The sequence below is a fragment of the Silurus meridionalis genome, chromosome 15 (assembly GCF_014805685.1).
Source record: "Silurus meridionalis isolate SWU-2019-XX chromosome 15, ASM1480568v1, whole genome shotgun sequence".
Lineage (NCBI taxonomy): Eukaryota > Metazoa > Chordata > Actinopteri > Siluriformes > Siluridae > Silurus > Silurus meridionalis.
In genome coordinates, this window is record NC_060898.1 from 16,291,211 (window position 1) to 16,316,483 (window position 25,273).

A 25,273-nucleotide genomic window follows, 5' to 3' on the forward strand; every position below is an offset into this window, starting at 1 on the left:
ACACGCTTCTTGCGACCCTGTTGACTATTTTGAATGAAACGCTTGATTGTTCGATGATCACGCTCAGAAGCTTGGCTATTTTAAGACTGCTGCATCCTCTGCAATATATCTCACTATTTTTGCCTTTTCTGAGCCTGTCAAGTCCTTCTTTTGACCCATTTTGCCAAAGGAAAGGAAGTTGCCTAATAATTATGCACACCTGATATAGGGTGTTGATGTCATTAGACCACACCCCTTCTCATTACAGAGATGCACATCACCTAATATGCTTAATTGGTAGTAGGCTTTCCAGCCTATACAGCTTGGAGTAAGACAACATGCATAACGAGGATGATGTGGTCAAAATACTCATTTGCCTAATAATTCTGCACTCCCTGTATATGTATCGAAGTTTTCTCAGCGTTCACAGCACATACCTGTAAATCGTCTATATGAGGCAGATGCATGCTTTTACCTCTGAATTTATCTGATTATACCTGTGTATTTCGTTACTGGGAGCTGGCCTCTCCGATTTCTTTTATCCGTTCAGGGGATGCGTATAGATCAGGAACACCAAATGAATTTATCAGTCCAAGCGAGGTAGAGGCCACTTCGAGATTTAATACATTTTTGATAAACTGGCTATGAGAGGAATGGAATGGGCTATACTGCACTTTTAAAAAATCTATTAAAGCCCTAACAGAAGGCTAAAGTGCTCTGCAGCTTCAGGAGGTGACATTTAGAGATGACTAAATTGCCATTTAGACCGAAAAATAAATGGCTACATGGAGAGGCTTTGCTGGGCGCCATACGTAACGGGGGCCAGTGTCATTCATTGCTATTTGTGTTGCCAATTTTTTTTTCCCTGCTAAACACAGCTCAGAAATGGATGTTTATTGATTTTCCATTCTTCCTTTTCTTTTCTTTTTTATTTAAAAAAGCCTTTGCAAATGTGATCCCAGAATACACATTTCAGTTTATTATATCCCATTTGCATGGGTTTTTTGTTCCTCCTCCACAATTTGCTATATTATCACCCTTAATTCTACAGCGCCACTCTGAAAAGGGCGACACACCCAGACATGGAGGTGCTCATTCAGCCCCGTTCATCTCACAGAACCAAATACAGTGGCTGACTGATGACCTTGGCAATTGTGCTGTCAGGACAAATGACAAGTGTATTCCTAAACCTACTCATAGAAAGAAAAAAAAAAGCAATTTCCCGGATGACTAGAGTTTGAAGAAAACAATAGCGACCAAAACAATGGTTACACCAAAATGCACAACAGAAATGTCATTAAAGAATTGCTCTCCCTCATTAATAAAATGCAGCTGAACGAAATGCCATTTTGTTATTATTATAATTTTTTAATTAATGAAAAGCCATAAGCAGAGTTGGCAAACAATTTGGCCTCCAACTATTGAAGTGAATGAGGGAGGATTTAAAAAGGCATGAACACCATCTGGTAAACTGATTTTGAAGTTGAACAGATGAATTGCCCTGTACAAGCATTCGCGAGATAGAAGTCCATTTCTCTCGCTGTTTGATTTCTGCTTCGGAGTACAACGCGGACAGAGAGGGATGGCTCATTGGCAAAGAAAAGGCTAATTCGCTAAAGGTCAATTGCATTACCAGCGGGAAAACAACGACTGCAGTGCCATGATACACGGCACGCCGAGAAAAGAGCGTCCTCTGGAATTTATTGCACTTAGCATTTATTGCACTCATGCAAACACAGAAATGCTTCCAATAAGTCTTTTTTATATAGAGTTGTATTGTTATGGGAGCCATGATTGCAAGCTATGATGGCCAAGCGGAGATGGGGATCATAACGGGGCCTGCTGGTAATCAGCACCCCGAGTGTGAATCTGCCAGGCATCACGGGCTGAGTAAACACACATAGACACACAAACACGCTTAACCGAAAAGCTCAGCCTGATTTCCCCATCTGCGTTCGACCAAACCGCCATTCAGCCACGTTCGCTAGCAGTGATTACTGTGTATCCACTTACAGATTTCCTACAAACTGTCAAGACCTAAAGTTGTCTGCACACAGAAAAATCACAGTATACAGTTATGAGAAATGTTCAACCTTGATAGGCCATTGGCAAGTGTGCACTCTTTATATCAGGACTTACCTGCGAGTTATAACTGTGTGTGTTCATTAAGCTTTATTATAGACAATCCACATTCCTACTATTCATTTCAGAAAACAGGACCTCCTTGAATAGTAGTTAGCATTTGATCTTGATGCTAATTAGAAATACAGTGTCATTTCCTTTATTTTTAATCGTATCTTTATTCTTCATTATTTCATTGTTTCCAGTTCTTTAGCTTCACTGATCAGCTTAAGTGTTGATCGGCATCATTTATTTATTTTTTTTTAATTCTAAATGTTTTTTCTCTAAAAGTTACACTCCATTTCACACACCCCACCCCCGCCACCCATTCTTTTGACAAAATTCTCCTTCTCCAGCACTTCAAAGCCAGATCTCTCAAACTGGTTTGAAGCTTGAGGGTATTGACTCACACCTTTGTTGTTGTTGGTTGTTTTTTTTTTTTGTTGTTGTCTTACAGTCTCCTCCTATTTTCAGTTTCGAACCACATAGGCAGCTTTTTGCTGTTAGAACTCTTTTTTTACATCTTTTCAGCCTCTGCAAAACTTGGTACAAAGTTAAAGACTGTAATAACTTAAGTGCTCCGCGCTCATTTTCAGTTGCTGTTCATTTCCCTACTCTCATTTGGTGACGGCTACAATTTGCAAGAGAGCTGCAAAAATGATTACTATCACAACTATGCCTTAGTTCATAGTTTTTCTTACCTATATTGTGGGGTATATTTTCCCTCCCGCTAACTTTGCCTGGTCTTCTTAGCAAGCCGATTTACGAATGCGGTTTGAATGCAGTTTTTTTTTCCCTAGACGTATAATGATATCATTGTAAAAATATCAGAAGATAAAAAAGATTTGCTTTTCAAATGCAATAGATCTGCAAGAAACACAATTTCTTTATTTCTTTTTCTTCATTGGAGCAGAAGTTAGCCCCATATTGAAAAACTTTTATTAGTTATGACTCCTTTTTCTAAACGGTACCTTTAATTTTCAGAAAAGCTGTGTGCATGGGTTAGAGTACAGTTTGTCAAAAATCTACTTCCCAGAAAGGATTGTAGCTAAAATTGACCAGATTTACTCTTATGCACACAATCCTCATTCTAATTCAGTCATCGCTCAATTAGATTTTGGTTATACGTCTTTATGGCTGTATAATAAATAATTTCATGCCCACAGCGCCACGTTTTGCTGATTTTCAGCACGTGCCCTTCCCCTGTGCTGCAGGCGCATGTTCTGTTGTGGTCTCTGGTGGAAATACGTTGTTGCAATTAGCCATGGTGCTATGTGTCTGCTGTCATGCCTGCTGATATCAGCTGCTGATGTCAGCAAGGACAGCGCCTTAGGTGATCCAAGCTGAGACAAAGGGCTGTGCCGAGGCAGGATAGCCGCTGCTATTTGGCTGACGCATTCATACTGTATGCTCCTGCCCCCCAGCCTTCGACTGTAACAGGGTTAGCAGGCTCCCAGGAAACCCTCCTGTGATTGAGGGTTGGAGGATGAGCAGTGGATTGCAGTACTTATTTTGGAGAAGCTCCTGTATTTCTCCTGTCCCGCTGGAGCAGTGAATAATCATGCCCTCTTTCCAGCTTCTACAGTTTAACTATCTGTTCTGGGTCTCTCAGAACTATCTTTTTTGATGGAAATCTCAGCGTGCATTAGAGGGAGGGAATCGTTCTCATTTTTCTCAATGTCAAATAATAACCTAAAGATATTATTTGTTACTTTGATCACCACCCCCATTCAGATGCACATGCTTTATCTCAAGATGCTGAGCTGGAACTGCTCGCCTGGAGTGAACCATGCGTGCGTTCAAAGGCTCCAGCTGTTCATCTTTGATAACCACTCTGCTTTCAGGACATGGCAGAGGTGCTTTCAACACAGTAACTCTCAGCTTCATGCATAGATTTTACATAGAGTTCATATGAAGGCCAATTGAATTAGAAGAGGTTTTATACTTCTATACCATTTCACTTTCAGTACTGTACTGTTTCCATTTCAAAGAACATCTACTACATACATGAATGTGACAGATTGGCATAAAATAACTGAAAAGCATGGCCTTCAAATGTTTCTGAAAAAGCGGGCCTTCAAAATACTTTTCCGATTGAGTCATTATGATTATGCACATTTATGAATACAATTTTAAAATCCTTTCAAAAATACCCTGAAATTGCATTATATTATTCCACTAGCCTTATTTAGAACATTGTGATCATTAATGAATATAATCAAATAAAGCATTTAATACTGTAAAAAATTTCTCAAGTTAGACAGCTAGCTGCCTAAGGAAATATTCTAAACATTATTGAACATGATGGAAATAATCCGCTCAGAAATGCTGTAAGGGTTAGCGTGTGCAGTAGCGTGTAGTGCGATCCAGCTCGCACTAACAGTGACATTATAAACATTTATCCGTTTGGTGTCAAAATCCACTACGGAATGGCAGCAAGTCAGGTCATGGTTAGCAAGTTAGCTAGCAAGCCATAGCAGCAAATAAAATTTATAAACATTGATGTGGTGCAGTAAAAACTCACAGAAATCATGTCAGATTAATTTACTTTAAAAAGCTAGCAAAATTATTAACACTTGTTTATATGAATTCTCTTTAAAAATCATGCTAGGCTATCACTTCTTAGCCTCCTAGTTAGCATTAGTAATTATAGTTTTTTTGTAGCTTCTGAAAAAAACTTATAAGATAAAGTAAGCAGGCTTTAATTAGTTGTAGCACTAAATTGTTAAAGATGTAGAATTGTTGTATAAAATCATCTGACAAATCTTGGGGGTTCTAAAACCCGGGACATTCTAAAACTCTTAACGTTAAAAACGCTAAACGTCAACCCAGTAAACACGTTAATAAAAAAAGTATTCTATGTACAGACAAACACAAATCCAGAATATGAGCATGTTTAATTAAGCGTTAAGCGATTAACTCCCATAAAAAAACTTTAGGAAAAAGTTTAACTTAGCTTAATGCGATAAGACTGTTTTTAAAATACCAAACACAACAAAATGCGTTTAATGCAATCTCAGAATGTTGCACAAATCCTTTTCATGAATCTTGAAAGTTTGGCTATTTTAAACATTGATTAATATGATAGGAATAAATCCTTTTAGAAATGCTGTCAGTTTAGCTCCCGTTATGCACCTAGCTCAGAAGAACTGTGAGGTTAGCGGTATTTACCAATGAACTAGCATTAGCAGCAATCATGAAGATTTATGAATGTAAATAAATAACTCTCTTGATGTCTGGCATGCTCTGTTGTTTTAAGGCCTTCGCACTAAATAATGTCTAGGTCTCATGCCATCCTGAAACACTTTACTACGTAAAATGGATGATAAAAGCTGCTATATATTTTAGTATAGCCCATGTTTTTGGCACAACTTCATGTTACAACTACTTTTTTCTCACTCACTCACACAGTCTGTGTTGTGTGGCATGCTGCTTCGTTTGGAGAGTAGTTGACTTCCTGAAACCTGCACCTGCCACAGGTTCATTTCGTCTCATCTCAGCATGCAGAAAGTGCACCACTCTTATCTTCCCCGGTGTGCTGTGCTAAGCCTCCACCACACCTCCATACTTTGACCAGCTCTGGTAAACACAGAACAAAGTGGTAAACCGACCCCGCGTCCATCAACACGTTCGGCTTCATGTTAATGGAGAGCGAGCAGGGAGTGTCAGGTTATGCTTCAAGGCCAAAGTGTCTGATGTTCAGACAACGACTGACATCCCTAATGTTTTTTTTTTACCCCATAACAAGCACCTCTGCATTGCAGAGAAGCTTTCCTGGTGTGTTTGAAGTGTTCTGTGCCCTAAGGTAATGCAGTGAAATGAGGGCTCAAGCTCTTCACACATTTCTCTACATTTCAGAGTAGATCATTAATACATGGCAGAGGGAAAAGCAGGGCTCAGATGTAAGCTAAAGGGGAGCGGTGTACTTTTAATGAATAAAACCGATAAAAAAATTGGCTCAAAATGGCTAACATGCAGAAAAGTCTTTGGCCATAGATAATGCTTAAGCGCTGCTCATTGATGACACTTTCACTGATTACTGTTTGCTTAAGACCTGTGGCATTTTGATTATTATTCACAACTATTATATATTCACAACCAGTAGTAGCCTCCCTTTATCCTGTCTTTCAAAAAAAAATAGACTCCTCTACAAACCAGATATACACAAACCGTTGACCATTAATACCACACAGTATAGTGTTTGTTTATTGATATAAATGTATCGGCAGCAGCAGAAATGCTAATGTCTTGGCAATGGGTGTAAAAGCTGATAAACAAAGTTTTGTGTAAGGTAGGATTAATGAAGTAGGAATCCTGTCAAATATTAGCCAGATGGTATAATTATAAACATTTTCTAATTGGAAATCCCCTCTGAAAAATTGTTTGATTAATTGTGGCCCACCCCCTGATCAGTTGTTGTCACTAATTTAAAGCTGATTATTTTTCTATAAGAGCATGTCCCACAATGTTTAAAATCCTCCTAAACCACCAGGATTATAAGTAATTAACCAATAATTGCAGTTTTTAAATCAGTAAAGAGTGGCATGTAATTTGAATCTATTTATTGTTGCAGTTAAGTTGAAAGTTCATGAAACAAGTTTCTGCTAACACATAACAGAAGCTTTTATATACATAATAGACTAAACAGAAACTCTTTATACATTTTAAAAATAACAGAAACTCTATTTACATTATAGATGTAACAGAAACTATATTCATTATAGACATAACAGAAACTATATATATATATATATATATATATATATATATATATATATATATATATATATATATATATATTTATTTTAGATGTAAAAGAAACTTTATATACATTAGAGAAATAACAGAAACTTTAGTATACATTATAAATGTAACAGAAACTCTATATACATTATAGATGTAAAATAAACTTTATATACATTAGAGAAATAACAGAAACTTTTGTATACATTATATACATTACATAACTCTATATTCTGTATATTATAGCCTTAACAGGAATCTATTTAAATTATAGACTTAACAGAAACTTTGTTTTCATTATAGATGTAACATAAACTCTATATACATTTTAGGATTTACAGACATTATATGATAACAGCTGTTCATACACTGGAAATTCCTTTCAAAAACGATAAATGACTCCTCAAAAAAACGTTACCATTTATACATTTAATACAATATATATTTTTTATACAATATTATATACAAATTATACAAAAGGTTCCCTGGTGGTCTAGTGGTTAGGATGCAGCGCTCTCACCGCTGCGGCCCGGGGTCGATCCCCGGTCAGGGAACCAACCCCAGCCATTAGGGTTGCACAAGCCTTAGTGCCGGTCCCAAGCCCGGGTTGCGTTAGGAAGGGCATCCAGCGTAAAAACATGTGCCAAATCAAACATGCAGATTGTCCGCTGTGGCGACCCCTAACGGGGGAAGCCGAAAGAAAGTAAGTATATACAAATTATACAATACTAAAGACAGGTACTGATTTAGAGTGGTGAGGCCTGGAGTGCAGTGATTGTTCCAGTTTATCTTAAAGGTGTTCAATAGGGTTGAGGTCAGAGTTCTATATCAGACTACTTAAGATCTTCCACCCCAAACAATGTAAGTCATCTTAATAGAGCTGGCTTTGTTCATTTTTCTTTTTTTTTTTTTTTATGTTTTGTTTCGGTTAATCTTTCATCTGTATTGTGATTAGAAAATTCTATTCATATCCATGTGAATTAGTTCTCACTATAGAGATTAAAACATGCTCATTAATACATACCTGTGATAAAAATTATGGCACCGCTGTCACTGTGGTTGTTTAAGAAAATTTATCAACACCTTCTGACCAGAATGAATCATTCAGAAGCACTTTGGTATAAAGTTGCCTCATGCATTGATAGTTTTGCAGGTGTGCCGAGGTCATGCTGTGCTGAAAAGTTTGTAGTTCATTTACTGCCATCCGCCTTTCTGTTGTGAGTCTATAAAAAAAAAAGTGCTGCCCTATTTTCCTAGAAACAAACACGTGTGTTCTGACGGTGCTGCCTATTGGATGGTGATGCTCTATTTACTTTGATGTATGATGTTAAATTTGTATTCCTCTTGGATAACCTGTGTGCTTTCTTTGTTTATTTTTCCCTCTCCTGGGCTTGTTGCAAGGTCTTAGTTGTGTGTAAATGTCTTTTGCTTATTGTTTTTCGTTTGTTTTCTGTCCCCCCTTCTCCTTTTTTTGCATGCCGTTCTCCTGTTCCCCTCCTCCCACCGCCGCCTGTCACACCTCTCTTCGTGTGCTCAGACGCTGCGCCCAGCACTGAACCCGCTGCTCACGGTTGGTACCTCTCCCTCCTTCTTCTGCTAGCCCAGCATGCATGGCACTGCATGCCAGCTGAGCTCCGAGCACCGCTTAGTGCCCCCTGCCTCTGCAGGCAGCTGGAGACAAGCGCGGCACCGAAATGACGAAAATGACATGTTGTGTGACTGTCCACCTCGTCCATCTGTCTGTATCCGTCTGCCCCATCTGTTTTGTCCTGCCTGTCTTGTGCTCGTCATCATCTCTAGTCTCTTTCCCGTTCTTTTTGCGCTTGACTTTTACTCACCTACAGGTTGGTTATCTAACCAGAGCACTAACCAGGTATTTCCGTCTTAGGATGCATGAGTTTTGAAGCCTTGCCAGTCTTCCTGCTGCTCCTGTCACACCCCCTCTAATCTGCCTGTATCATTTCCCATTGAATCGAGATGCTCCCCAAAACGGCCAATTAGTTTTATTTTATTGATTTTGTTGTTTATTTTGCAGAGAAACTAAAGCAAGGCCACACTGCAGATGCCATACCTCATGATACCAAATGATACAGAGACGTCCATTTGCATAACTAGCCAGCTTAATAAGATTTCAGTAATACTACCAGAATCATGCCATTGAGACTTTTAACATACATATAATCGCATTCCTATGCAAAGATATTCCACTAACGTATCATATTTCTGTTTAATGACCACTGATTATCGAATCACTTTAATTTAGCACATGTTGTACCTTTCTTTCCACCACACACACACACACACACACACACACACACACACACACACACACACACACACACACACACACACACACAGAGACACACATGCACACAGATGTGATTTCTGGTTTTGAATACTTGATTTTATACATATGATGAGCTGCCTGTCTTCATTCCTGTGCACCTTTTTAATATTTGATGAGAAAAGCCAAAAATAAAAATAAAGATTGAGTCTAATACAAGAGGTACATGTGAAGGTGAGATCCATTCTTGTACGCATTTATAATGCAAAAGCAATGTATTTGAGATGTTCATGCTCAGACCTTGATGTATGGATGGCGAATAAAGCACAGCATAGCACCTGGAATTAATTGAGAGATGCTCTGGTTTACTGTCAAATACCATGTGAGGAAGAGAGCAGCATTGTCTTCATAGCAATACATGTTTCTGCGAATTACTGAAAACTACAGAACAAATCTTAATGTCCACTGACTCAAGAGACAGGAGGGTGAAATAAAATGAGTTGTTTTTATTCAGAAGGTTTGAAATTGTCTGCAACTGATGCTAATTGCTTATTAAGCACTGGCCTGTGTGTGTGAAAAGAAGAAAAGGCTTTTTTTTTTTTTTGTCATCTAAAAGCTCATTGCTGTTTCTAGAACTCACTTGAAAGAGTTAGTGTGTCAAATGTACGTTGTGCTTTTTTCATGTACCGAAATTTCCGGACTATAAGTGCACCCATATATAAGCCGCACGCACTAAATTTGACAAAGATTTTTATTTTGAACATAAATAAGCCACACCTGTCTATAAGCCTCAGTGTCTACACTGAAACTAATGAACTTTACACCGGCTTAACGAAAGACAGTGTCTTTTACATGTCTTTTATCATTTATCTTTTGGCATCGTCATGCGTTTAAAAATCACCATCGGTGAAGCTTTTTCTCCTGATGCCGTGCAGCTCAGAACACAGGTGAAGTGTTTTCAGCGTGACGAATGATTCGAATTTCCTGTAGACAGTCCGAGTGAGCGGCAGGTCAAACATCAGAGGAACCTCATCCATATTTATGATGTGGTGCAGGATGATTCAGTGGGAGCGCATCTGATTTAACATAAAGAGTTTCATTGGTTCACCTTAAACCCGTTCCGCAATTTTATTGGTCTAATGTTTTGGGGTTCAGTTTTTTGGTTTGAAGTTTGTGAAACCGGGAAAAACCCCGGAAAAATCCATAAATTAGCCATTTCGTTGTTTAAGCCGCGGGGTTCAAAGCGTGGGAAAAAAGTAGCGGTTTATAGTCCGGAAAATACGGTAGTTGCAAATGTAATTTATTTTCTGAAAAAGCTTTGTTTAAGTGAGAAATACTATTTTGCGGTTATTTAGTCAAAATGCATGTACACTCCTGGTCAAAAGAAAAAATAGTTTGAGCCTAAAATTGCAAAGTTTTTAATGGTCTCAACAACAAAATCATCGGTCAGGAAATAAGCATCAATGAAACAAATCCTGTATTTCTTTTTCTGCTCTTATCAGTCCTGCTTCCATTCATGAGTTTCAGGTTTTGCAGATAACCAAATGAATGATTATTCTTAAAAAAGAAAAAAATTGGACAAATTGTTACTTTTAGTATTTTGTTTGTTTATTTTACATCAAAACCTTGAATCGTTATCATCGAACTTTGCATACAGCAAGACGATATACTACTGTACAGTATACCCCCTGAACATTGGCACAGGAGGTCAGTTCTTTACTTCTTACTCATTTTTTGATCAATGATTTATTATTTATATCAATATCAATTTTGAATATTTTGACATTTTAGGCTTTTTTTTTAGATCACCACCATCCCAGCACAGTTTTTTATCATGAATTTCAATGACCTAGTGAAATAGTATCAGGATGTATTTATTGAGAGAGACTCCATACAACTCTGGAAAAGGGCGTCTACCCAATGCTATGAACCTGAATTTAAAGGCACACTTTGAGTTGTTGAGTGTGTTGTAAGGATTTTCGGTATGAGCAGATTGTGAATAAGAGTCCCGGGAGAAGCCTGAGACAGTCTCTGTGATTACAGCTGCGGTTCTTGATTATCCACTGAAGCATAGGGGAGACTTGAGCAACTGTTTTAGGGAAGTGCAAATCTTTAGGGCATCCATGTGTGACCCTCAGCAGCAGCAGAAAATGCGTCACAAGTGCAGAAAGCTTCAAACAGAAATATAGAATTGGCAATGAGAGGGCAAGTGCCCAGGGTGAAAGGAGGCATGGCAGTGGAAGTGGTTCAGGGTTTGGGGATGAGCATCACATTGGGTTGTAACGAATGCACTGATGTGTAGTTTTGCTCATATAAAAGGGGAATATGCAGAACGAGAGTCAGTTCAAAAACGCACACATAAGGTTGTGCTTGAATTCAGTTCTCTACACAGGTTTAGCATTTTAGTTTTATTAAAACACTAACCACACTGTATGTTTATCTGTTTATAATATTTAATATTTATAATGTACCATTAGATGTGGTAGCATAACATTTTCTCTTCACTTGCCTCCACCAGCATGGCAATGCCCCTCTGCACAAATTGAGCTCTATAAAGATATCATTTTTATGGGTCAGAGTGGAAGACCTTTATGATCTGCACAAGAACATTTCAAAATCTAACAGAATATCTTCCCAGCATAGTGGGGGTTATTATAACAGCAAATGGGATTAATGGCATGTTTAGGAAGCACTTATGGATCTTATGGTAACTTGTTAGGCGGGAGTGATGGAGGCGGAAGCCGAATCACCAGCAAACAGAGGTTTTAATGAAAGTTCAGCAGTGGAAACACACAAAATCCATCAAGAAACATTTACAGGCGAGTGAGGTCTTTATATGGGTGTGTGTAACGAGGGACAGGTGTGTGAAATCAGTATGATGGCGATGAGCTCCGTGCGGGCAGGGCGCGCACGGGAGAAGAAGCAGGGTGCTCCCTGACATAACTTTTATCCATATAGTGTATTTTGCCATGTTGGGCTTGGAAGGTTTTTGTATAGTAATGTAAAATATTCATTATGACCCAAAAGGGAAAGGTGTTGGTCCTGAGTTTGGTTCCTCTTGATGCTTGTTTTTAATATCATCTCAGGTAGTTTGGTTTTACGTCTTTCTGAAATTGTCTATTAATTAAATAGACCAGAGATCATTAAATGATTCCTTAGTGGTTAGAAGTTTAAGTAATAATAAGGCTGAAGGCTGCTCATACAGAATATTATTTAAGAAAATTAATCATATATAACAGCATAACAATATGAAAAAAAGAAGAAATCCATGGCCTTTGGTTTATATTGTCGTTGGCCTCTGTTTATTTATTTCTAAATTCATTTATTTATCAAACAAGTATTTGTGCATTGAAATGTATACCTTTATTTCACATCTTGCCTACTCTCTCTCTCTCTCTCTCTCTCTCTCTCTCTCTCGCATCAGTGTCCATTTTCACATAGTTCTCTTTTGTAGCCCAAGCACAAGCCCTGTTTACCATCTTATTTTCTCGACTGCGCTACTTTCACTATTGGGGAGAGTTCTCTCTTCTCTGATAACAGGCTTTTTTAGTCTCTCTGGTGTAGCCTAGCAACAAGCTGTTCAAGGAATAAGGAAGGTTTTCAACTGGTGTGTGTGTGTGTGTGTGTGTGTGTGTGTGTGTTTGTGTGTGTGTGTTGAGAGAGGGGTGATTGGGGGAGGATTCCTCAGCAAAAAAAAAAAAAAAAGCACATTATCACAGAACGTAGTCCCATTTGAGTATTTGGTTCGTATTGCGTGTTTTGCTTCTCCTTTCTTCCTTTGTCAGGAGTGAAATAAATTTATATATATATATATATATATATATATATATATATATATATATATAGCTTGCGAAACTTGAGCGCTTGGCCTTGTGGACAAAAAATGCCCATCTTGTTAGATGAGCGTGTCGTTCAGTGGAGCTGCAGCTGGAATATGAATCACATAGCGGGTGAGAAGAAACATGGATCCGTGGGTCAGATAGATCAAATCCTTATCAGGGTGTCAGTCCCTGTCATCCACTGGCTCTATAGCCTGACACTCGCACTCGCTATTAATCGCTCCTCTCTCACCCGAACCAGCATGTACAGTATTTACTGCCCCACACACACACACACATACACACAGCCTTATTTATCACTATCTTGTCACTGTTTTCAGAGCAGTAAATGGAGAGGACCTTTTCTCCAATCTCTTTCTTTCTATTAGAATGAAGGGAGCCCAGATGAATGCTGATTGTGAGAGACTGCTCATACGGTCAGGTGCCTTTCTCTGTCTTTCTCCCTCTCTCTTGCCACCCCCCCAACCCCCCATTGTCCCACCACATCCCAGCAAGCTCTTTATTCTCATCGTTTTCAAACCAGATGAATGCCATTCACTTCTTCTTTATTCCATCATCCTTTTGTTTTATATCTCTTCATACATTCAAAACCCAGCAAACACAGGGCTGTCTCAGCCAGTCGCTTAGTGACATCGAGAGCATCAGTAAGAAACCAGGTGTAAAAAGAAGCTCTGTGTGGTGCTTCTGATTCTAGCAGATATGAAATTACTGCACTCAAGCCAAGTGCAAAGTAAGAGTGCAAAAAAAAAGAAGAATAACCACACACAAAAAAAAACCTCTTTCTTTCTCTTACTTCTCTAGTTTCCTTTTCATATTGGATGAGAAAATGATTTTCCTTTCTCTCCCTGTACTTTTAACCAAATTTCAGCTTCAACTTTGATAATACCAATTCATGAATAATGTCTTAAATTTTGTCTTTCTGAATGCCGAAGTCGACGAAACAAAGCCTGTAAAATGAATAGCGGGCTTTAGAAACTTATGAATAGAAATCTGCGAGTACCACGTGCGAAACCAAAATTAAGTGAGGGCTTAGTGAGTTTTCTCTCCCTATCTTCCTTCATACCCACCCCAACAAATTCATGTATAAAGCTAAGCCCATTTCTAACATGAATTTCCTTTAGACCTGGAGCACAAAGTGGTCATATATCAACAGTGGCATAATACAGTTGATAATACAGCATAGTCAGTTGATGTTATGTCTGTTAAGGGATAAGAGAAAACACATATTTCTTTTGGTTAATATTTTTGGAATTTTCTGATAAAATCAATAAGATCAAAATAGTTGGTTTTGTTTTGGTTTCCCCCAACCTGTTGATAAGGGTAAGAATAACATAGTGGAGAGGCTCAATATCGCACTGATTATGCCAGGTATAAGAGGCAAAGGTATCTGCAAGTGCAGATAGTGTTTATTGAGTAAGGTGCTAGCCAAACCAACAATCTGACATCACGAATAATAAACAGAACAGACGAAGCAAAGGCTGTACAACTATGAGCCGTACTGTGGAACATAACACACCAATACAAAAGTCTGAGAATGAAACATGCAGAAATAAGAACTTTAATAGGGTGCTTATGGATGAATTGGAACACTAACTACACCCCAGAGCTCCTCATTCTACATCACTGCCTGGTTTTGCTAATGTTCTTGGGGTAGAATGAGCAAAAATCTCCTTAAGAAATTGTGAAATGGGATGTTCAAAAAGCACATACAAATCTTATGGTTGTCTCCACATTCTTTTCATATAGTCACTCTTCCTGGTCCATCTGTTGCTCTGCAGTTTATCAGGTGACTTCTCCATCATCTTTCGACACAGGGAGCAGCACTGCTGACCAGATTTTACTTGGGTGATGGCTCATTCTCCGCATGGTGGTGCGTGTGATGCTGGTACAAGTGGCCCAGACACAGCAGTCATGCCTTTTTAAACACCTCATTGACATTCTTGTGTTGTTTTGAGAATAATATCTGCTTAGAGATCAGGACAGTTTTCAATTTTAAATGATTATCAAGAAGATCCACTAGTTGCCTCTTTAATGCACTTTAGAAAACGTACAAAAGTAGGCATTTTCTTCCCCTTTAAGGTTTATTATTTTGACCCAAGAACATCTTCCAAGACTAGCATTTGCTCTTTAGTTCTTCTCTGTCCACTGCTCGAGAGAGGGCAGGACTCTAATGTTACCAGATCAGCTTTGCATGTTGATGCCCAGTTAGTGCTCTAATCCTCTATCTGAGAGGTGAACATGATGGAAAGAACACACCTGCCAACATGCCTGTCAGGCTCGGCGTGTGTGGAGGAGATAATTGACCAGTCTCTGAACCACAGGGAGCACCATAGCAGAATGCAGTGGGATAATGGCCACTTTGCTCTCAGCTGGATGGCATCAGGTGAAGCAGAAGCGTTTGCGCCTTTAATATCCTAGAATTATCACATGCAGATGCTATTACAGACGGAGATTTCATCAATCAAAGGGATGCTTCCTTTACAGCTTTAAAAACTTCTCAAATCTTCTTTTTCCAAACTTCCCTCCTTTCATGGATATCGGCGCTTGTATCTGGCTGTCAGAAGTGCTTTCTGTTGATGTGTTGTCAGGTTAGTGGTATTTAGGTGGGTTAGGTAGGACTGCCTGAAGGCCCCTTAAAGGCGACGCACATATGTTGCATTAATTATTCTGGGAGGGTGGAATGGGACAACTTCACTTGAGCCTCCCGAACCGCTTTCTGCCTCACCAGGACTGGCTGGTCAGCAGAATGTTGAGGGCCGCTGTGGATGGAGTGTTGCATTAGGAAAGAGAGGACAAGACAAGGTATGAGACTAAGCTGATTTCCCAGTAGACCGTGCTCTATCCATATGTTCAGGAATTTGATCTACAATAATCTCCATCTAATGATCTTCATTCTGTAGGCTTTAGCAGGCTCTCATGCACCGGGGCAGAAGGAGGTGCTGATGACCAGCCTCATTACTGCTGCCTCTCTCTCTCTCTCTCTCTCTCTCTCTCTCTCTCTGTGTCTTTCTCTTATGCTTTCTCATACGCTGCCTTTTTATTTTATTTTTTGCAGCTTACAAGCTATAGGGCTCATGATAAATACAGATCCCACCACTTCTATTTCATCTGGAAATTAAATGCTCCTTACCACCAATTAAGCCTCTCACAATAGATCAAAGTCAGCCGAGAAGTGAAATGCCTATAGACTGCTCGCTGCTTGTGACAGTAACTATAACTGGCCAAAAGGCTCATGCTGAGAAGGGGAAAACTTTGTGGTGATCAACTTACTTTTGATGTGATGACTACATCAGAGACACCTGTGCAGGCTTCCACCCACTCAGCAAGTCAAAGGTTTAAATTTGCACTTTCAAGAACTGGCTTACCTACTGTGAGCTAGGCCTACTATAACAACTAGACCAGCCAAATCCTAAAAGTAGCCCAAATTTCAGTAAAGGCTCTACAAAATGATTTTTCAGGACCCATGCAGGCATGGCAGTCTTCTTATAAAGCACCTGCTGACATTTTTATTAATCTCTAATGATGTAAGGCTTCTTATGGAATTCTGAGCCATGTTCTCTTTTGTGCTGTTAAGAAAAAAAGAAGGCAGCAAAAGTTTGGGGGCAAGTCGTTAATATGCAATGAAACCCAGCCTGTCGAGATGATTGCTCTCGGTTGCAATTGACCATGCTGAAGAGGATGACTGGTTTCTTGTCAACCAGGTAGGATGAATTGCTATTGATATCACTACTCTGGGGATATGAAGAAAGCATCTAAGCAACAGCTACTGCTTGTGCCTTGGTTTGTATGATCCTGAAAGGGACAATTTATCCTTGATTAGCTCTGACAATTCTCACTTTCTTGCATCTTAAAGAACAGGGCAACAACAGTCCCTTGTGTTGAATGTGTTGTTCTCAGAAATGCATAATTTAGGCACTTGAAACTGATGCACATTAGTCTACAAAGCAACTTCAGCCATCAGACAGACAGGTAAAAGAGTAAAATGGTGAAGCCTACACTTACATTTTGTTTATCAGGAAATAATAAATTCACCTCCCAGACCAAAAAAAAATATTTTTGTTGTCCTGCTGCTTGTCAACCACCCTGGCCCAGTTCTGTCCACCCCTACATACTGTAAATATGGCTTTGTGGGGGTTACAATGGCTGGCAGTAATGATAGAGTTCCCGGTAGAAAGGGGTGGCCGGCATAAAGGAGAAGATGAACAGACACTGAGCAGAGAAAAGGGCAACTAGGAAGCTAAGTCAGTTAGGGCTCCATTGTTTTTCTCTCCCTCTTTGCAGGATTGCATTACTAAGACATGAAAGATAGGTTCTGACCCTTTGAAAGTGTGAGATGCAGCACAGCTCAGTATAATGGGTTCCTTCCCATAATGCTGTTGTGACCGCTAGCCTGCTGTCACTGTGCCTAAATTGCAAGATAAAGCAGTTGTGGTTTTGCAAATCAGATAAGGATTCGTTCAGGTTTCGATTTGTGTTTGTATTTAGGTTAAAAAAGGCCTCATCATGTTTCTTTATTTCTGATGTAATTACATTTTTAATATGTTTAACCAGCAACCTTTCAGAATAACCCCAGAGATTTCACAGGAGGAAATGGGGTAGAAATTGAATTGAATCTGGTCGGGGTTTGTCGTCGTCGACAATAGGCCATGCTGTAATGGAATCACTAATTATCACAATTTGTCTGAACAACAAAGAAAAAGTGAGATAGGGACCCTTGTTTTTAATATGCCATCCTGTTGCGGAAGCCTGTTGTTGTTTTCATTTGCATTCAGATCGCTTGGCATATTTGGACAGATGTAGTGCCATGAGGACTACTCAAAGGTTCTCCAGATTTAATACTGCTTGCCTGCTACAATTATTGCCTTATGTTATAGTTTTTTTTGTTGAATAATGGTAAATTGCTAAATGGAGCTACAGATTGCTACAGACTGCAATAACTATAAACTAGGCTGCTTAGAGAGTGGCATACTGCTTTATACTCAAACCCATTTCCCTCAACTACACATGACTTCCCATTCAGGTGAAATATATCGGTGTGAAATCTATTTGAATCCAAATTTACAATAAAAAAACCATTGCATTCCTTTGGGTGGGTAGAGTGGGATAAAAAAACGTTATACACAAACCTCTCTTTTAAGTGACAGGAAAAGATTGGGTCAATGAGATTTTTAATTACATTTTCACAAAGGCACAGGACTGCTCCTGGGCTGGAGGGACACAGGTAAATGCAGACAGGCTTTGTAATAACACATCTGTCATCCATCTGCCCATAGGCCCAAGAGCAGAGCTCTTTCATTACAGTCTGCTCACACGCTCACAACGGCAATCGCTATTGCTTAATTAGAAGATTAGAGGATCCAATTAGAAGATCTCCTGTCTCAGAGATCAACACATCCTTTGAAATGAGACACTTTTGTTGCCCTGAGGGTCACCATTTCCTTCTTGTCAATTTGATTGTGCCTGAGTGAGTGCAATGGGTTTCTGCCAGCCCGTGGGCACACTGGCCAGGTCGTCCTTCAACAGAGATTTCGGCTTTCTTACGAGAAACGGAAACCACATTTACATTGCAGATACTCTAAACCATTTAGCGCAAAGTATAGTATCAGCCGTGTTTATTGTTAGCTATTTCTTAATGTTGCTTTCGCAAGTCTCTTTTCATGTTACTCATCGTTTAGTACAATAACAGCACATATTAAACCAATGGATGTCATTTGCAGTAGACTGCAGCGTAGCCTTACTTTACACTGAGATTTGGCATTTCTTTCTGTCATCGAAAAGGCATTCAGGAACAAAACCATAAAAAAAAAGTCACAGCAACTTTTTTGTTTTCTTGTAAAACTATAAAATAAAAAATGTGAAGTCAAATGATGGCTAAGTGAAAGCAGTCCTTTAGATTATCCATTTTTGCATCTTATCAAGAAGGTTTTAGTTGGGAGTGACGAGGATGGACAGGATTAGAAATTAGTTTATTAGAGGGACAGCGCATGTTGGACGTTTTGGAGACAAGGTGAGGGAGGCGAGATTTAGATGGTTTGGACATGTGCAGAGGAGGGACATGAGTTATATTGGTAGAAGAATGCTGAGGATGGAGCCACCAGGTAGGAGGTAAAGAGGAAGACCAAGGAGGAGGTTCATGGATGTGGTGAGGGAAGAAATGCAGGTAGTTGGTGTGAAAGAGGCAGATCTAGAGGACGGATGGTATGGAGACAGATGATCAGCTGTGGCGACCCCTAATGGGAGCAGCCAAACGAAGAAGAAGATCAAGAAGCAAAGATTATTCAAGTATCGAATGCTGCAAGTGAGTTTTAATGTAAGATCTGTCATCATTTAATACCACAGGTCAATTGTAGTGAGCTTAATAGGATTTAGCAAATCCTGGCATTGATGACTGGATTGATGGCTTTTAAATTCGTCCATATCCTACTAATAGGAAAAACATTATTTACTTGAGCTCTATAATCAGAACGGAACCATTTAAATTTAAATTCTGATTTCATTTCTCAAAACGCTTTAAAATATTTTCTTGTTTATTTGTGTCAGGTATAGTGTTGCACACACATCTAGCTACTTCAAATTGCCCATAATATTTTGGACTTAAACTAAAGAATACTTAATGCACAAAATGTAGTCAGTATTATTCTTTAAAATTGCCTGCATTAGCCAGAATACATTAGCACTGGCTGCTGCATTTATAACACAACTGCATAAAATGGAATGAGCGAGTATTACATTTAGACACAAAACTGTAAACTACCATAATAGGTTTAGCGAAAGCCATTATAATTGTTCACTGGAGGATAATATCTACTGCTTCTTGCATTTCATTTGAGAATGTTATTAGAACTGGCCAACAATTGCCCTGAATCCATGCTAATAAACAAGGGCTGTTTTAGCCACGGGTGGTTAAATAATTACCTACGAGAGCAGGATCAAATGTAGCTACTGGCTTTGCTCATGTAGGAACACACATCTATACTTTTCTCATCTGCATTTTGCATTAAAAGTCTGGGAAAGATCACACAGTAATTCATGTTTCACTGTCAACTTTAGGAATGGTGTCACGGCTATTATTGTTATTGTATTTTTTTGATTAGTTATTGATCCGTATTGTATGAATTGTCTTTTCTACCTAATGGCAAAAACATTCAAACGTGATAGTGATGTAATATATGTTGGGGTCATGCTGTAGGATTGTGATAAAGCAAGAGAATTCCTGGATCAATACATGATAGTTTGACTTGCCTTATCTGTTTCTCCACCATTTTCTAGAAACTATAATAGCAGGCGTTTGATGACAGACAAGGTCACACCCTTTGTTTCTGCTGCAAGTCTAAGGATGTGCTTCAGGAAGACACTGCGGCATTTATTTGATGACCTTCTTTGGTCAATTCTTCAACTACAAATCAACTTCATTGTCTCAGGTGACTCCAAGCTAGTAGACATGAACTCTACGATGAGAAGCCACTTTCAAAGAGAAACAGCATAGAAACCTCCTGAGACCTTTTCAGAGACCCTCAAAGCGAAAAGTGAGCTTTTCTGATTCAGACACTGGTACTTCATTGGTCCTGGCATTACACCTAGCTTTATTTGTTTACTTGCTAGCTTTCCATCTGCCGGTTGTCTTCATTTGGACTTTGAACGCCGGAATTAAATGTCAGCCTCAGGTTTCTTCTTCCCTTTGTGCTGCTGCGAGATGGGACTTGTGGAGAGTTTGTGTGGCTGTTAGTTGAGTCCATTACATCATTCCACTTTCATATTATCCTCCCAATGGGTTTTAGTTTGAAGCTTTGCCACTGATGTGATGCCACAGTATGGTTTTGATATTCTTTCTGAATTTACGTATGTAAAGCTGCTCAGATTGATACTAATCATATTTTCCACTCAATCTAAAAGCTAATGCGTCGAATTGGCGCAAACGCATGCAGCAAACCATATGGCAGAGAGCAGTCGGGTTCAGAGGTGTTACATGAACACCTGTGCCCATCCATTTTGCAGTAATTGTTTGCTCTTTATGCATTGGTTTTATACAGAGGTTTTTAAATTTGGAACTAATTCTATGTCTGGTGTTGTGCAATTCCACTTGGTTTTTCTACAGTTTTTTTTTTGTCTAGCTCTTGCCTATAAGACAGTCCAAGCCAGAATTGAGCTTGGCTGAAGGTTACTCATTGGTTGAGCCTGCAGCGTTCCATATACAGATGTTGTCTCTTGTATTCCTCTACATTTCAGCCAATATCCTTTGGCATGGATACCAGGAGTCCATAAGAATCGTACATCACTACCAGACACAGGGTTTTTGAAGCTTATCTCAGACCAAAAAACTGGATCGAGCGATGATTTGCTTTACTACTGTAGCCTGTTCACACACGAACCTGAAACTAAAAGAAAATTAGTTGTTGTGAAGTATTTTTCATTGAAATTGCTTTATTTTGATTCCAATGATGATTAAACTGAGGTAGTGTGTCAATATGCGGTAATGGTCTTCCCTTATTGTTGCTTTTACATTTATAAACGTAACGCCAAATGTGTCACTGGAAGAGGAAGCATCACCTGCCTCTACATCCAGCTTTAAAAATAAAGAAATCGAGAACCCTTCACACCCACTCTTTTCTAGACCCTACAGGTTTTTTCAGTCCCTTTCATTACAGTTCTAGCCGTTAAGCATGAGTACTGTTTGCGGTAATCATTCACCAGTAAGCAGCATGCAATACATTTGATTATCTTATCTATTGTACTCAATTGAGATGAGAGCAGATTTCAGGGGTTTCATTAAGATAGCAATTTCTCAGAATTATTGAATATTCTGGAGGCAAACCGTCTAGATGAGATTAGACGTGGTTGTTGGAGAATTACTCAATTCTAAACCATCTGCCTCTCGAATTACACATTACCCAAACTGGTTGGCACACAGTGGACCCTTATTGAATTAGAAATCCTTCATTGTGTTAAGAGTGGCTCTGGATACCTTTGTGCTGCCACATGCATCAGGAGAACAAACTTCAATCTTCTCCTTCATTGTTGTGGCTGTTCTCTGCACACCCCTTCATTTATCTTCTGACAGAATAGGGGGTAGTTAAAAGAAGCATGGATGACTGGAAGGAGAGAGAGAGAGAGAGAGAGAGAGAGAGAGAAAGAGAGTGAGTGTGTGTTAAAATCTTAAAAAGTTTGATGGGATAGGTTAACTCTCTCCACTAATTTAACTCCATTTGTTCTATTAATTACTATAAAGTTCAGTCAATCTCCAGTTTAGCAGAGCCAGTGGTCAGACTGGCAATATAGCAAATGAATAATGACACACTCGTCCCATATACGAGGTGCTATCAAAATGTTTTGAGACTAGCTCTGTTTACAAGAAAGTACTTTATCTTTGTTTACACACTATCACCTTCAAAATAGTCTCCTTGCACAGCAATATAGCGCTTCCAGTGTTCCTGCCACTTCTGAAATTTGTCCTGGAAGTCTTTTTTTCGAAGCGTGTCAAGCACCTTCTGCGATTCGCTCTGTAAATCTAGTAGCAGGAACGACTCATCAACGACCCAGCATCGCCGTAAACTTGCCGAATCATGTCAAACGTCTCTGTTGCACTCGGAATTTCGTGTTTGCTCTTTGTTTTAAGATGATGTCCATGATGAAATCGCAGATTTCACACGTGTGGTCAGCATAGCACTAGTTAGCAGCATTAATCTTAAAACACTTTTGATAACAGGAATAAAACACATGACGTGCTGTTATAGGAAAATAATCAATAGCAGAGTGGTGTGATACAATCTGACATAGAGCAGATTCCAGCAATTGTGAAAACTACCTTTTTTTATTCATGAATGACAGGCTATATTATTTATCCATTTATAATATCACTATCGTTTAATCTAAGTAAAGAGCATATAAGAGTGGAGGATGGTGCACACAGGTATATTATGTACTGGAGATGCAACCTGAAAGAGATTAGAGACTGTAAGGTGTTGGCAGAGGAAAGCGTAGCTACAAAGCATCGGGTGGTGGTCTGTAGGATGGCTTTGGAGGTGAGGGATAAGAGGAGGAGAGTGTAAAAATAATAGGATGGTGGAAACTGAAGGAGGAAGAATGTAGTGTGAGATTCAGGGAAGAGGTCAGACAGGGGCTCAGTGGTGGTGAAGAGGTGCTGGATGATTGGGCAACTACCCCAGAAGTGATAAGGAAGACAGATAGAAAGGTACTTGGTGTGACATCTGGAAATAAAAAGAAAGACAAAGAGACGTGGTGGCGGAATGAGGAAGTGCAGGAGAGCATGAGGAGAAAAAGGTTGGCAAAACAGAATTGGGATCAGCAGAGAGATAAGAAAAGTGGTCAGTAGTACAAGGAGATGCAGCAGCAGGTAAAGAGGGATGTGGCGAAAGCAAAAGAAAAGGCAAATGAGGAGCTGTATGAGAAGTTGGACACAGGAAGGAGAGAAGGATGTGTAGCAATTGGCCAGGCAGGGGGACTGAGCTGGGAAGGACATGCTGCAAGTTAGTGCAATAAAGGATGGAGATGGAAATGTGTTGACTAGTGAGAAGAGTGTTGAGAAGATAGAGGGAGTATTTTGAGCAGCTGATGAATGAGGAAAAAGAGAGAAAGAAGGTTGGATAATGTGGAGATGGTGAAGCAGGAAGTGAATAGGATTAGTAAGGAGGAAGTGAGAGCAGCAATTAGGAGGATGAAGAGTGAAAAGTCAGTTGGACCAGATGACGGTAGAAGCATGGAGATGTTTAGGAGAGATGGCAGTGGAGTTTTTAACAAGATTGTATAACAAGATTTTGGAAGGTGAGAGGATGCCTGAGGAATGGAGAAGGAGTGTGCTGGTACCGATCTTTAGGAACAAGGGAGATGTGCAGACCTGCAGTAACTACAGGGGAATAAAGTTGATCAGTTACACCATGAAGTTATGGGAAAGAGTAGTGGAAGCCAGAAAAGAGAAGAAGTGACCATCTGTGAGCAGCAGTATGGTTTCATGCCGAGGAAGAGCACCACAGATGCATTATTTGTTTTGAGAATGTTGATTGGGAAGTATAGAGAAGGTCAGAAGAAGTTGCATTGTGTGTTTGTGGAACTAGAGAAAGCATACGACAGGGTTCCGAGCGAGAAGTTGTGGTACTGTATGAGAAAGTCAGGTGTGGCAGAGAAGTATGTGTATGGGCAGGAATGATTTGTGATAGAAGAGTATCTGCAATAGTGAAAGGGAAAGTTTATGGGACTGTGTTGAGACTTGCGATGCAGTGGCATTGAGTAAAGCAGTGGCACTGAATAAAAGAGAGGAGGTGGAGCTGGAGGTAGCAGAGCTGAAGATGCTGAGATTTTCATTTTGACTGACGAGGATGGACGGGATTAGAAACGAGTTTATTAGAGGGACGTTTTGGAGACAAGGTGAGGGAGGTGTGATCGAGATTGTTTGGACATGTGCAGAGGAGGGACATGGTTCTTCTTTCAGTAGAAGAATGCTGAGGATTAAGCCACCAGGGAGGGGGAAAAGAGGAATGTCAAGGAGGAGGTTTATGGATGTGGTGAGGAAAGACATGCAGTTCATTTGTAAGAGGCAGATGTATTGAAAGAGTAGTATGGACACGGATGATCCGCTGTGGCGACCCCTAATAGCAGCAGCCGAAAGAAGTTGTTATAATCTTAAAACATTAGAAAATATTAAAACAAATAGATTTATATGGACCTTGCAGCCATGAATGAATGTCTCCCTATCAGATGGAATAGAATAGAACATTCAAAAGCAGTGTGGTATAAAAAGCTAATTGCTGCATTCGATGCATTAGATATGATGTCCTAGACTGTTCTAAAAACAGGCTTTGACATCCTTTAGTACTTCAATTATGCACTTGTCATTGCTGTAACTGACCTCTATATTACTGAATACATCCACACTAGGTCAAGAAATGTCTTCTGCCTATGTGTCAGGTAAACTAGAAATGAAGTGACTCCATGGAATGTTTATCCCTCCTGGACTGCTGATGGAGCCTGCTTCACATTAACATCTTAATAAGAAAGCGTGTTAACCATGTTTTTGCCTCCTCATTGACAAGACTGAATTGGGTGTCAGACAGATTCCTATTGACTTTAATTGAATCTGCTGTCTGCATGGGGTAAAGAGTCTTAAAAACACACACACTCGCAGGTATATCAGGTAATTTTTGGTTGTTTTTGGCAGCTACCACTGTGGTATTATTTCCCCCTGCTCCCAGGCTCACACACAAGTTGTTTATAAGGCAAGATTGGGTAGGATGTTGTACAAGCACACCGATGTGTGTTTTCACGGTTTTTGTTATCCTCTAATAAGTTGTGGCCT

General features: G+C 39.5%; 1 protein-coding gene across 12 annotated transcripts in view; it reads left to right on the plus strand.

The window, feature by feature from the left end:
* Positions 1 to 25,273, plus strand: part of cadm1a (cell adhesion molecule 1a) — a 327,578-nt gene that overhangs the window by 295,573 nt on the left and 6,732 nt on the right. For 5 of the 12 annotated variants that reach the window (XM_046867343.1, XM_046867341.1, XM_046867342.1 and 2 more), the window contains one exon: positions 8,381 to 8,413. The exons of 4 other annotated variants lie outside the window; for them this stretch is intronic. In XM_046867343.1, the coding sequence (XP_046723299.1) occupies positions 8,381 to 8,413 (33 nt within the window). Of the gene's footprint in view, positions 1 to 8,380; positions 8,414 to 8,878; positions 9,342 to 25,273 lie in introns of those variants that run through there. 3 more of the 12 variants (XM_046867351.1, XM_046867353.1, XM_046867352.1) reach the window with 2 other exon arrangements.